The sequence below is a fragment of the Labeo rohita genome, chromosome 10 (genome assembly GCF_022985175.1).
Source record: "Labeo rohita strain BAU-BD-2019 chromosome 10, IGBB_LRoh.1.0, whole genome shotgun sequence".
NCBI lineage: Eukaryota > Metazoa > Chordata > Actinopteri > Cypriniformes > Cyprinidae > Labeo > Labeo rohita.
The window spans coordinates 23944449-23958962 of NC_066878.1; the positions used below are offsets into that span (position 1 = coordinate 23944449).

The following is a 14514-nucleotide window of genomic DNA, read 5'->3' on the forward strand; positions in this document are numbered from 1 at the left end:
ATGTTCAATACATTTCAATTTTGCCATCTTTCCATGAATTATATTAGTGATTATTAAGAAAATACATCTTTTATATTTATTCAGAGGGGGTGTGCTCATTTATGCTGTGCACTGTATATCGTTACTGTTATGTGATATTACGTATACTGCAATAAAAAATGATAGAATATAGAATATTTTGAACAATAAAAATCGTCTGTGCAACCAGAAAATGCTGAACGTTATTATGTTGTTTTAATTTTTGAAGTCTGTTGTTATAAAGTTATTTTAGGACAGTGTCCAATCACAAGAGTCATTCTTACCAAGTTCAGATAATTGGCCAGTGTTCACAAACTTTTTCATTCATCTGTTTGTGTGGTTCTGGATTGTTATTTCATCCTGTGGTATGCCCACACACATCATTAATGTTTGTACTGTGATTGGAGCACTTTGTTGGCTCTTTTTATCTTGTATCTGGACCTGTTACTGGACCCCTGATGAGTCTTCACACACAAGCTACAAACGAGACACGTGATGTTCAATGTTCTGTTGTATTGCTGTTTTTATGTTGCAGATGTTTTCTGAAAGCATTCTCACTAATGGGCGAGACTCAGGAGAGAGAGCGGGTGTTAATTCATTTCTCTAATCGGTACTATCAGTGTAATCCCACTGTCATCAATGCACAAGGTACTTCATGAACCTTTCCTACAGAACCTTTCTGATTCACTCATTACTTAAAAATATATATTTCAGATCAGTTGAATATGTAAAGGATAATTATTATTCAGCGGTGGATGAACACATTTAAAAAAAAGCAAACGCAGAAGTTTAGTCATTTTAAAAGACTCATATTTTGAGACTTATTTATAGGCTATGTATATATTTAAATTAATTTAAATGCAGAGTTTAATAAAATTGCCAGCTCGTATAATAATTATTTGAATGCATTATATGAATTATAAATAACCCAGAATATAAACCTGCTCTGGAGTAATTTAATTTATCATTGTAGGAATGTTAAACATTTAAGCAAGCTGTTTCATTTCAATGTTTATGAGTGTTTTAAGAAAAATCTAAATGTGTCCAATGTGATATTTATATTGTGTTTACTTTATTAATTGTCTAAATGACCATTCCTTTTTAAGTAGGTTTTCCATCACATTTCCATTAAAAAAAAAAAAAAGTATATTGTTAAACGCAGCTCCAGTTGTGCAGCATGAGAGAAACTGAAATGACGGAGACATGCGTAGTAAACATGCAGTAAAGCTGTATCTACTTCTATTTCTTTTTGTATCTATCAGCTTTAAAATTATGGCAAATTCAGTAATGAAATTCAAACAATAAATACAGTTTTGGTGCTCTTTAATGTGGCAGGCGCGATCACTTTAGCATCTCAGTTTAAGCGGCAAGTGAACCCATTATATCTTTTTGTTTGCTACTATAGTAAGAAATGAACATGAATTAGCATCAATAGGTAGGCTATTTTATAAGAGAGCCTACAGTACAACCTACTGAAATGTCTCATATGATCGCTTATTCAGTGTCAAACTGTGGAAAACGTGTAAAGGTGCACACTACTGTGTGAACATTGTCACATAACAATAGATTTACCTTAGAATAACCATTCGGTGTCCATAAGCTCATCAGTCAGTTAAAAAATAACTATAAAGAGGAGCATTTTGATATATTAATGCGCTATTGCATATTAAGAATTTTATTTAACCTGTTGTATACATGATAAAAAATGCAAGAATGCAAGCTAAAGATACATTTCAACTCCTATAAAATTGCCTGTCACTAATATTACTAACCGACTGGATGTGTGAAAGACATATAACAACATTTATAGGATGCATTGAGTCGGAACCCAAACTACACTCAGTGGCCAAGTGATGTTTATGGTCCATGATACTGATACAGATTTTGTGTAATAAAAAAATTACACCTTGTGACTGTATATTTCAAGTTGGAAAAGACTTTTAGTTCCCACTTTCAGTAAACCTTATTTCCCAAGTCATCTACATGATGGATTAAAATGCTGATAAAGTTAAGAAAAGATGAAGCGTAAACACATACCAGTATGATTGAAATGTTAAAATGTAAAAAAAATAAAAAAAATAAAAAAATAAAGAAATAAAATAAAACGTTTATAAAATCTAAAAAAATAATAATAATAATAACTTGATGCCTACATTTTTTTCTTCTAGGAGCCAGTGGCTCCTTACTCGATTTTGTCTAGAGCCCCATATCTTTATTGACTAAAATAAAAAAATGCAGTGATATATATTTTGGCTTTATATCACTCACTGCTATGAGAGAAGAAAGAGAGTGTGGCCTAATACAAAAAACATGAAGCACAGCTAATATTTTCTCAAACTAAAAGTTGCCTGAGGACTATTTCTGTTTAATGCCTCGGCATGTAGAAGTCACTTCATATGAAATCTATAAATAAAACATTTGTGGTTTTGCACAACACTGGTTATCTGTTAGATCATTCAAGTCATTTTAAATCCTCTGTTTACTAATTCTCCATGAAACATGATTGGGTTTAATCGCTCATTCAGCATCACAGTGTCGTGTTTCTTCCATAGCAACCATCTTAGTAACAGCTATGACCAGTATATGGGTAAAAAGCTAAACCATCTCCTTGTTGCTAAGACTGTTGCCATGGAAGTGATGTTAGACTTTCTCCTGATGCAGAGATTGAATGTGCGTGTGACTTCAGAGGTTATTAAAAAAATAATGTTAACTCTCTTTGACCCGTCTGTGAGTGTGACCGAATGTTTCATTGATGTTTGCAGATGGAGTTCATTGCCTTACCTGTGCGCTTATGCTGCTCAACACTGACCTTCATGGCCCGGTAAGTGACCTTTGACCCTCTGCTGGAGTTGCCCATGTTAACAGCAAAATGAAAACTGACAGTTTGTTTCCTCTTTGCCATAAGCATATGAATGCAGACACCATTTGGCCTTATCAGAGCCTGTTAACTGTGAATGTAAAGATCCCACTGGAGGAGCATATGTCTGGGTCATATTTCACTGCAAAATAAGCAAAGAAATAAGAAACTAAATTGACTAGGTAGTTGACCAACTAATGTCAAGGATGTCAAACTGTTTTGTTCTTAAGTTCTTTTCCGTTTGATTGTATTAACTGTGATTAAATGTTCAGGGTTAAACCTGTGAAATCTGCATGAATGTGCTTGAATATAAGTACCATGAGTGGAAAATGAAAAGAAATGATTCAGAAATGTGCCATTAACCACAGGAGAGTGAAGAAAGAGGAAAGTTTTGCACCCCCCACTATTTCCTGAGTGAAATGTGAGGTGCATTCTGGGTCCTCTAAGAATAGCTCCTCTCATTGGTCTCCATGGAGTTTGATCATGTGTCTTGGAACTTACAGGACGCCGTGTTTTGAGTTTGACACGTTCAGTAGAACGCATGTGCCATGGAGACGTAGAGATTTCATGCCCACGCCGCAGCACTTCTCTAGACGCTTTCATTTCAAACATTGTTTAGTTTCATGTCATGTGGGTGCATACAGCTGAAAGTTGCGCAGCCGTGGATCTTTTCAGAAATATATGCCAAACGCCCACGCGCAAATACATGGCTACATTTGTGGAGGGAAGCGTTATGCATATCACACAGGTTATATAGAGACAGAGCAGGTACAAATGGGTAAATCTCATCAAAACCTGTCCAGGTTCGTCAAAATTTGAAAATTATCTTGTGGAACCAATAAAGACTTCATAAATGTTATGTCTGTTAGCTTTGTGCTCAACTACTGGTTTCCTGAAAGTTGACAGAATACATTTTTAGCAAATAGACGCATTAAAAGATAACCAAACATGGTGAACAAAGCCTGTTGTCTTTGTTTTTTAAACTTCCTGTTTCAACAGGACAAATGCTACCGTTCTAAAGTTCTTTTTTTATTACTTTGGATTTTTCCTTTAAAAAACAAAAAAAAAAAAACAGTACTTTTTTAGCAGTGATGCATTAAAATGATCAAATGTAACAGTTAAAATTAGGGCTGCATGACTGTGACAAAAATCATAATTGTCGATTATTAATTAAGATTATCACAATTTACACTGAATGATGTTTTGAATAGTTGTATACCATTGTTTGAAGCAACAACACGCAACATTTTATATATAGTTTCTTCTTTAAATATAAAAAATGTAAAAATTAAAAAAATTAAGATAACCTGTAGGAAAAATTCACACACTCTCTCACACACCCACCCACACATCTTAAGAAAGGAATCGTTCTTAAGAGGAAAGGAATCACTCATTTTTTTTTTGTGTAATTGTGCCTTTGAACGATTACATAATTGTGGCATCTGTATTTCACGATTAGAAATTCGATTAATTGTGCAGCCTTTAGTTAAAACCTTTATACTGTTACAGATTTTTTTTTGTTTATTTCAATAAATGTTGTTCTTTTAAACTTTTTATTCTTGAGAGAATCCTGAAAAAAAAAAAAAAAAGGGTTTTCACAATTGGGCAGTACAACTGCTTTCAACGTTGATAATAATCAGAAATGTTTCTTGAGCAGCAAATCAGCATACAAGAATGATTTCTAAAGACTAAAGACTGGAGTAATGATGTTGAAAATTCGCATTTAAATTATAATAATGTTTTATAACAATGTTTTTACTGTGTTTATGATTAAATAAATGCAGCCTTGGTGAACAAATGAGATTTCTTTCAAAAAAATAAAAACAATTGTAGTGTAAATCAAAAAAGGAATGCAAGACTGCACTTATAAAGACATATCATGCCGTCTCTCTGATCAATTTTTATTTGGACATTTTTTGTGACAATCCCATTAACTGCATTTTCCAATAATGCAAAAATCTCATTATACTTACTGTAATAGCTAATGGAAGTCATCCTGTTTGAGAACAAGGTTTTTCATTCAGTATAACTTTGATATACTCAGTTTAATTGAAGTAGTCATTTCCTGTAGTAACGAGAATTTAATTTTGCGGGTCGGTGGAGTAAACACACGTTTGCATTGTATTCATGTGTTACTGAGCAAGACTGAAATGGGTCTTTTTTTTGGAGAATGATTTATTGGCCTTGCAAAATAGCGTTTTACTCTCAGTCAGTCTTTGCTGACTTTGTGATCCGCGTGTGCTGCGGACCCATGTCAAATCATACAGAAAGAGAAAAAACGGCTTAATGTGCTGTTAAAGTGATGGATGACACGAGGCTATAGCATCATTTCAGCGAAGAAACTGCAGCGTGAGATCTTGTGGAATCGTGTATTTCGGAGCAGCCTGTGTCTCTCTTTGATATCTCGTGCCAGTCTGAACATTTGTCAGTGCCATCCACCTACAAACTCGGCTGGTGCTGGCAGGAACAGTAAAGTCAGTGGAACAAACACCGTCTGCGCTTTATTTTAGAATGCAAGCGGCCGCTCCTTCAGTCTTTGTCTGTGACATTATAAAAGCAGCAATCTGATGCTGTGAAGGAGAAATCAAGGTTCAGACAGAGTAATTGCAGAGAATGTATAATAGCAGCAGTCGGTGGATGTGCTAACTGTAGGCGCTTGTGAAATGCTTGAAGTTAAATCACTGTAAATCGTGAAGTATATTCCAGATCTTACGGCAGGTTTCAGCAGGTCACGGTAATGTTCATATGGTGAGATGAGGACTGCTGTCATTGCAGCAATTGTAGGACTGTGAAACTGCACTTGTGCTGTTGTGACATTTTTTCCACTTGTTTTTGCATGATCTGTTGTGCCAGCACTTTGAAAATGGTGAATAGTTATTTTTTTCCACGTGTTTCACATGTAATTTTCTTTCTTACAAAACAAGGACCGAACTACTGTGAACAAAACAGAACAGATGCACACAAAGAAAAAATCTCATTCGATAGGTTATGCTGCAACAATATGCAAACTCTTAATGTCATTCAGTAAATAGTTGCACTTCAATATGAAATGTTTTGTAGTAAAACAACTCATTTTTTGGTTTATATATATACAAACTATACAATAGCTCAGAGATCAGCTATGAAATAGCTCAGAGCAAATGCTCAGGGGACGTTAGTCATTAGATAGTGATTATTACATACTGCAGTTAAATAATCTCATGCTATTGGATTAGATCAATTCCAGATTGTAATAGATATTCTTAATCCTGTACATTTAGTTAAAGGTGTCACCTCGTCCAGCAGTACTTTATCAGGTGCATCAGTCTGTGAATTATTGCATGAGCTTTACATTACATGGTGTCAGACATCATTTATAAACAGTCTGTTACTGTGCATCAATCAATCTAAAAAATAAAAAGAGAAAACTGTTAAATAATATTATATAAAAGTTTATTTATTTGATTATCCAAAAATAGGCATTACAAGTCTACATTTATTTGACAAAAAAATACAGTAAAATAACTGTTTCTATTTTAATATATTTCATATTTCAAAACCATCTAGTATTTAAATCTCTTAATTGCCTTTGAACATGTCACATGTCACATGTCAGTACCACAATGATGTATGTGCTAGACAACATTAAATACAATATAACTAGATCTAAAAGGATCTAGTAAGGGCCTATGATTTCCGCGATGCGAAAAAGCAGACAAAATCGCAGAATCCAGTGATAAAAATGGAATTTACAGTTTTACATGGAATATCACAGAATTTATCAAAGTTAGATGAATTAATTACACTTATTACGAGGGGTGTAATGGTACACAGATGTCATGGCTCGGTATGTACCTCGGTTCGAGGGTCATGGTTCAATATGATTCCGGTACAACAGAAAAAAATAAACAACAAAACTACTATGCTAAGTTTCTTTTCATTTATTTTGAACAGACTGTAGTACAAATTAAAAAAAAAATTCCACCTAGATGTGAAAATCCTAAATATTATATCAAATTATAATGTTACATATAATCTGAAGTACGTATATACTTGAAATACTTGAAATTTAAAATATATATAAGATTTTTTTAACAGATAAACAAGGGGAAAAACTGTTTGACATGTAACGTAGCTTATATATGCTGAGGTTCAGTTCATTTTTGTGACAGAAAGGAAACTCATGGCAGAAAGCGACATCCTATTTATTTTCTTTATTTTACAAAAGACCTTTTACAGTGACGTATTATTAATAAGACAATAAATGATATTGTTTTAAGTTGATTTTGCTGGTATAAGGAAACAGTTGAAGTAATCGAGCTGGCGCACACACACACAAAACATAAGTTCCAGGCTTCCAGCATTGCTAACTTGACAGTGCAGTTGGTAACGTTACTTTATCAAAATAAAATACAGTCAACATCAGCGCGCCCTCCTCATTCTGTCACCGTTGGAACGCGACTGAAGTACAAAGCCTATAATTTACATAATAAATAATAGTTTAGCATTTGGATGCATTGCAAATATGGGAATATTATGGAATATTTGGATTTGTGCTGAATGAGAGCGGTAGGACACAAGAGCACAAAGCTTCATTTCGCAGACAGTTGAGTGCGCAAGCCTGTAAAGTAACTTAGTTATACTCCTTTGTCAGTGAAAGACACGTTCAGAATCAGCACATGGTCACTGTCCAGTGGTCTTTGTTTTCAAGTGCGCAACTCCTGGCATTCGCTGCGTTGTGGATTGAGGGTGAATTGCCTGTATTCGTTGGAAGGCCTCATGCACTGAACCAAGATGCATGTACAGTGACGTATGAATACATGTATCATTACACCCCTAAGTCAAATCACGATATGGACTAGTATCTGTAAATATTAAGCCACAAAAAGACTATTTAAATATAAATCCTGCATGGTTTGCATGTTTCCCGGTCTGAATGAATGAATGAATGAATGGCACAGATGCACGGTTACGTTTACTACACACATGCTTAAGCATGATACATGAACAACATCTCCAGAACTGCTCTGAGAGTCGCTTTACCAGGATTTTACCATTTAATTTGAGTAAAACTTGCGTCATATCATGAACACACAGAGGTTAAAAAGGAATTCACGGCAATCCGTCAAAATAAAAGTTTGGTTAACTTGAAGACAAAAGTAATAAATAATGAAAATATTAAAATATGTTTAGTTTTCATTAATTAAAAGATAAATAAATCAATGATTTATGCCTTCATTTGATAACCAGAAAATTGTAAGAGTTAATAAAACTTGTTTCTATGCATTTAAATAATTAGACATGCTAAAACGATAACAACAAAACATAAGGTCACATAGGCCACCAAACGTACTTTTTTGTTAAACCTTTAGTGAATTGTTGTTAAATTTGTTAAGTTCGTTAGGTTTCATGATTTTACATTATATGTGTTTATTATATATGATTACTAAAATTTAATTTAACTATTTAAAAGGAGTCCAGAAAAATTAAAACCGAAAAAAAAAAAAAAAAATTAATATGGAATTTGGGAAAAAATAAAATGGATTTCATAGGGCCCTAATCTAGTTTTCGGACAATCAGTTGTATCATCTTTTTATAGTGCCCTATCGGCCAGCAATAAAACTTCCTGTATGGTAAAGCACTAAGGAATTTCTGACAGAACAGCATAATTTCAGCCAAATAGTTTTGGGAAAAAAATGCATATTGTAAAAAGCACTATACAAATAAATTTCATTTTCAAATGTAATTTATACCTGTGCTTACTTTTTCAGCGTTCTTTGTTAAATAGAATGTTGTGTGTGTGTGTGTCAATGATAGCAGTGCATTAATATAGATTAGTGCTTTGCAATGATTAATTGTGATTAATAGCATCCAAAAAAAAAAAAAAAAAAAATTGTTTACAAAATATGTGTGTACAGTGTATATTTATTATATATATATAAATACACACATGCATTGATATTTTTAAAAATATGTTATGTTTATAAATTAAAATGTATTTATATCTAATATCAATTATATCAATAAAAAAAATATATACTTTTAAATATTTAAAAAATATATATTGTATGTGTACACATATATAATGTAAAAAAAATTATTTTGGATGAGATTAATCGTGATTAATCGTTGCACAGCAATAATATAGAAGGGTGATTAAACTGACTCGGAGCTACCTTTCAAAACTGTGGTTTTAATGCACATCTGCCAGCCAGTCAGAATTGAGTATTCAGACAGACCATGGTATATTAACTCTGTTTTACATTAAATTTACAAGCAAAATAATTACACAGTGATAAATTCTGCGATATAAAATGACTCATACTGTGATATAAGGTTTTGGCCTTGCCGCCTACCCCAGTGAATATGCTTCCTTATGTTTAATAGCAGGCTCTATTCAGTTTGTAAATTTGATGAGAAAGCAGGACTGACTGATTTACACCCATTGTAGGAGTGCATGCTGGGATGTCAGCATGAATTCATTAGTGATCCCCTCCTCTGCTGCTGTCAGTGGCGTTAGGTCGTGTCAGACTGGCGGGGTTAAATCAGGGTGATGCAGTGCCATCCTGTCCCATTAACAGCCCAATAAATGTTTCTCATGCCCCGCAGAATATTGGGAAGAAGATGACGTGCCAGGAATTCATCAATAACCTGGACGGACTCAATGCAGGACAAGATTTCCCTCGGGAGCTGCTGAAGGTAAGTCTCAAACAAATCTCTCACATTGCTCTTTGAGATGATGTATGAAAGGGTACATTACATTAAAAACTAGCTTGATGGATACAAAAGAATTCAGAGTGGAAATCAGCTGCTGTGATACTCTGTAACACACAATGCTGTCTACTTTCCCTTGTTTTCATAAGATCATCTGATCTTTACTAATCAGTCACCGTCACTTGATGTTTGTGCACTTGATACAAGCTCAGGACAAAAGCGCTCTTGACTCGGATTCATTAGTAATAGATGCTGTCATTGGAGGCAGACGTTTGGAGGCCTGGACTAATGCACAGATCTGAGCAAGATTCTATTTAAACTCTTGCTCCACCATGATGAAAGTTAAAACATAAAAATACAAAAATAACTTGTGGATATGCACAATGCAGTGATGTGTGACATAAACTTGTGTGGCTAGAAAGTGTCTACGTTCATAAAAATACAAGACAGAAGCAAGAGAGAAACCGTTTCACAGTTTTACAGTCATTTACATTTTATATAGAGCTAAATGTTTATGCAAATATTTTGTCCTTGACTTGTTTGTGATCGTAAGTGATGCTCACAAAGATTTAAATGTATGCTTTTGCTGCTGCTAATCTAAAGTGTACAATGCATTCAAGATGTACTGCGTTTTTCAGTTCATTCATTTCGTGGGAATCAAGCCTGTGACCTTGCTGTTGCTGGCGCCATGCTGTATTGTTTGAGCTACAGGAATGTTACAGATGCAGTAGAATAACAAAAACAAATACAGAACTGTTGATAACCATATTAAATATTTACAGGCTTCTTGAGCCAAAAAAGGTTTTGATGCTTTAATCCATATATATAACTTTTTTTAAGTGAGCTTTTAAATTTTATTTGCGTTGCTGGGCGTATTTGAAACAGATTGGTAACTTTATTTGTTATTTATTTATTAATTTTATAGGGTCACTTCCCTTTTCGTAGCTGGTTTGATTCACCATTAGTAGTGCTGGGTAGATTACTAACAAACTGTAATCCATTACTGATTACAGATTATATGTTGAAAATGGTGGTTAGTTTTGTAATCTAGGTTATTTATTTTAGGTAATGTAATCTGACTGCTTTTTAGATTACTTTTTTTAATCTAACTTGTTTTAAACGTAACATTAAATTCACCATATTGATAAAAAAAGCCATCGCATTTTTTAGATCAACATCATAAACTGCATTACAATGCATTACATTACGTTACTCCAGGGTTTCCCGAACAGGTTTTAATGTAAAAACAGCAGTGGGTTTGTGAGTTGATTAAAAACCCATAAATAAATTAAATCATAAAAATGTTAAATAAATATAATGTAAACACTTGAACACTAAAAACAGAAATATTGTACATGTTTACCTGCGGGTCAGAGTGACCATTAAGGAGGTGAACTGTGAACATGCGAATGTGTTGTTAAATTATTGAAATATTACTTTTCTCAGAGATATTACAAGTAAATATTTTATGTCAGATTGGTTTGGCTGACAGACTATTTGGGAAACCATGCATTACATGAATAAATATTAATAAACAAGAAAACAGCAATGACATTACGTGCACAAAGTGTTGCAGATCTGAAATGTTTTTGTATAGACTTCAAGAAACAACAGGCACTGAAAGTCACTGTATATGATGATGACAGTGTTTCACGGCTATACATCACCAGTGTTTAGTAACTTGTATATTTATTTGTTTCATGCATGGTCTAATTGCTTGAGAGGTGTTTCTGTCCAAATTCAGAAGCATGGTTTGCAAATTTATTACCTGGCATTTGTAAATGTAGTCAACGTGAATTGGTATTCCCGGTCTGAATATAATTTATCATGAGTAAATTATGAATAAATTACTGCCATTGTGTGAATATGTAATCATGCAATCCAGAAAAAAATAACTAATCTGATTATAAGCATTTTAAAATAAAGGAATAAGCCCTGTGAATCCGTGGTTTACAGTGAATTTATAACAGCTAAGGGGCGTTGTTAGGCACGACACGAAGCCCCCTTAGCTGTTATAAATTCACTGGAAACCACGGCTTCACAGGGCTTACTGCTTTTAAAAAACGGTTATTCCATATATGTAGTAAGGTTTCACAAAATAAAACAAATAAAGTGTAATGATATTAATAAAAAGGTTGCAACAAAGTGGTTGCCGAGCAACACACAGACATAAACAGGTGAATGTTTGTAGAGTAATTTACAACAGCTTAGAACGTGGTTCAACCAATGAGAATCAAGGACCGGAACTATCCATTTTATAATGTAATATAGCTGCAAGCAGTGATTACTGGGGTTCAAGCGATTAAAGCCATTTAAGCACATATGAAAAAAGACATTATTTAGCAAGCCTGTAACCACCTAAATCAATGATTTTATTTTTGGCAAGTCCAGGTAATTTACCATAGAAATTTGTTTTTTTAATGTTTATGACTGTTACAGTGAAGTCTTGAGTTTTCCTTTAGGCTTTATAGGATTTGGGGTTAATTGGAACGGGCCCCTTTTCTAAATAACCCTGTTATAGCTTTCCAAAGGGTAAATTTCAACATTTTTGACCTAGAGAGTCCAGAGAATTGTACTGCAGTGTTTTTTTTTCCCAGTGAAAAACCTAGGACTAGTTTGCAAAAGTAGCTTTTACTAGTATCTTCTCAACCATTTAACAAACAATTTGGTTGACAGCGGTGGCTGAGGCAAAGTTGTCCAGAAATGAGGAGTTTTATCATATGACACAAGTATTGTGTGTATGTGTGAAAAACTGCACAATGAACAATCCAGTGGCCGATTTCTTTCAAATTTCTCACAGACCTTTGAGGCAATGATTTAAAGTTTCGTTTCAACCGAACTCCATTAACCTTGTCAGTAGGTGCTCAACTTCGTCGGCCAATGGCTGACATATTTTTTGAGATATGCAAATGTCCTTACAGACACTATGGCACTTTGGACAAAGTGTTCTGAGTTTGGCGAAGATATCTCATTGCGTTCAGGAGTTTTTTACTAATAGGCATTTTACTAAAAGTGGACCTGCCCCTTTCGAACATTTTGGCTTCCCTTTGTGACGGTGAGTCGAAGTTCAATTAATTATTGATATTCACCCTCCAGAGAATCTTTCTGCACTGGTTTGGTTCTGATTGTGCAAAAAAAAACAAGGACTAGTTTGCAAAAGTAAAAAAGTAAAAAAAAATCCAAAATAGCCCAACATTTTGTGGGATTCCAATGACATAAAACACTTGAGCCTGCAACTGATAAAGATTTTGTTCTTATGATGACTGTAGCGCCCCCGCTACAGGGGGCTAGGCATGGTGACGTTGTTGGCGGTGTGAGTACTACCATCCCTCCAATTTTCAAGTCTCTATGACTTACGGTTTGGTCTGAACAATCAGTTTTACATGGAGATTGCTGATCCTTGGCCATTCTAACAATTACAATAGGGTTTCAGTGCTACACGCTTGAACCTCTAAATATACTTTAATTATGAGTTCTTAATTTGTGGAATCTGATTACGTAATTCAGATTACATGTCGGATCAGATCTGTGGCCCACCTGCTAGACAATCCTTGTCCCATGTTTCCTCTGATATGTCCGGTTCTGGCACCATCGCTACAGCCGAGCTCAATCAGCGAAAGGCCAAAACAGCCCCGTGTGGACTCTGGCTCAAATGAGTGTGATCTGCCAAAATCAGCGGACATAAATAATTAAATACCCCCCACCACCACCAGCACTAACACCTCTTCCGGATAGTGCACCCTTTATGTCATGCTTTAATAAAATAAATACACTTCACACACTAACAGGATGTGTATTGCATGCTTAATCAGTTGGCAGTAACTTCAGTGAGCACTTTATAAGGCGTTATATAAAACTGCACCAAAAGCGAGTGCCCTTGCCGAGCGTCTGTCGTGACTGTCCTCTGCCAACTCCATGAGCTGGCTACTTTATGAGCTTTTTATGGCCTGCTCGCAGGTATCGCCATACTGAATGACTCACAGACTATCTGCCTTAATGACAGAAGAGTGGTTCATTTTGGTGTCAAATACGTCTTTTTGACGTTAGGTCAGAAGAATTCTTGCAACGGATGCTGTTAATCTAGTTTAGGTTTAGTTGCAGAATCAAGCGGTTCGCTTCTTCGACAGGCTTGCGTTGGTCATACTGGCATCTAGCAAACCAATCAGACAGCTTTATTAAGTTCTGAGACGGCAAGGTCAGAATCATTTAAAGCTGTTTTCCAGCTCATTTCAATGGCACATCTGTGAATTGTAGTACAAGGTCAAGTTTTCAGTCGTGTGAGTCACCGTCTTGTTTTCTGCAGCGAAATTAGCCTGCCAAAACTCAAAATATATTGATGGATCATTTTGTCCTTTCATATTTCTTGGTTGGCATCTGAAGGAACTGAAGGAAAATGGGTGACTGATCCGCACAGCACCAGCAGCACCTTTGTAGCGAACTTAATGTTTTATGTTATTATTAGATCATAAGTTTTGAGGAAAAGTGCTTCTAATTTCATGTTATCTGGAGTGTGGAGCGGCTGATAAAATTAATATATTTTGGGGCTGGCAAACTAATGCAATTAATTACATATCAGTAAATGATGCAGAACCTCTTTGTTTATATATAAACAAAAACAGATGGGACAGAAGGTTATTTGCCGATTATGTAAGTGTACACTTTGTACTTGTGGTTTAATATGGTTTGAAAGACAAATTAGACATTTTCAGACTTAACTGAAGTTTGCACATCTTGATCATAATATTCAAACAGTTTTAAAATATATATTTCAAGATAAGAAATATGTTTTTTTTTTTTCCTTTTGTGTCCCTGCATGTTAGTTGTCCTTAAAGGGGTCCTATTATGCCCTTTTACAATGTCTTGATGTTGTTTTGGGGGTGTACTAGAACATGCTTTTATGCCTGGCACAAATGGCTCAATTAGTTCCGGGTTTAATGAAGGCCCGC

General features: G+C 34.7%; 1 protein-coding gene across 4 annotated transcripts in view; it reads left to right on the forward strand.

Annotated features, from left to right (window-relative positions):
• The window catches only part of psd3l (pleckstrin and Sec7 domain containing 3, like), a 118105-nt gene that overhangs the window by 57113 nt on the left and 46478 nt on the right, over nt 1-14514 (forward strand). For all 4 annotated transcript variants that reach the window (XM_051120335.1, XM_051120337.1, XM_051120338.1 and 1 more), the window contains 3 exons: nt 554-666; nt 2781-2839; nt 9464-9553. In XM_051120335.1, coding sequence (XP_050976292.1) covers nt 554-666; nt 2781-2839; nt 9464-9553 — 262 coding nt within the window. The remainder of the gene's footprint in view (nt 1-553; nt 667-2780; nt 2840-9463; nt 9554-14514) is intronic.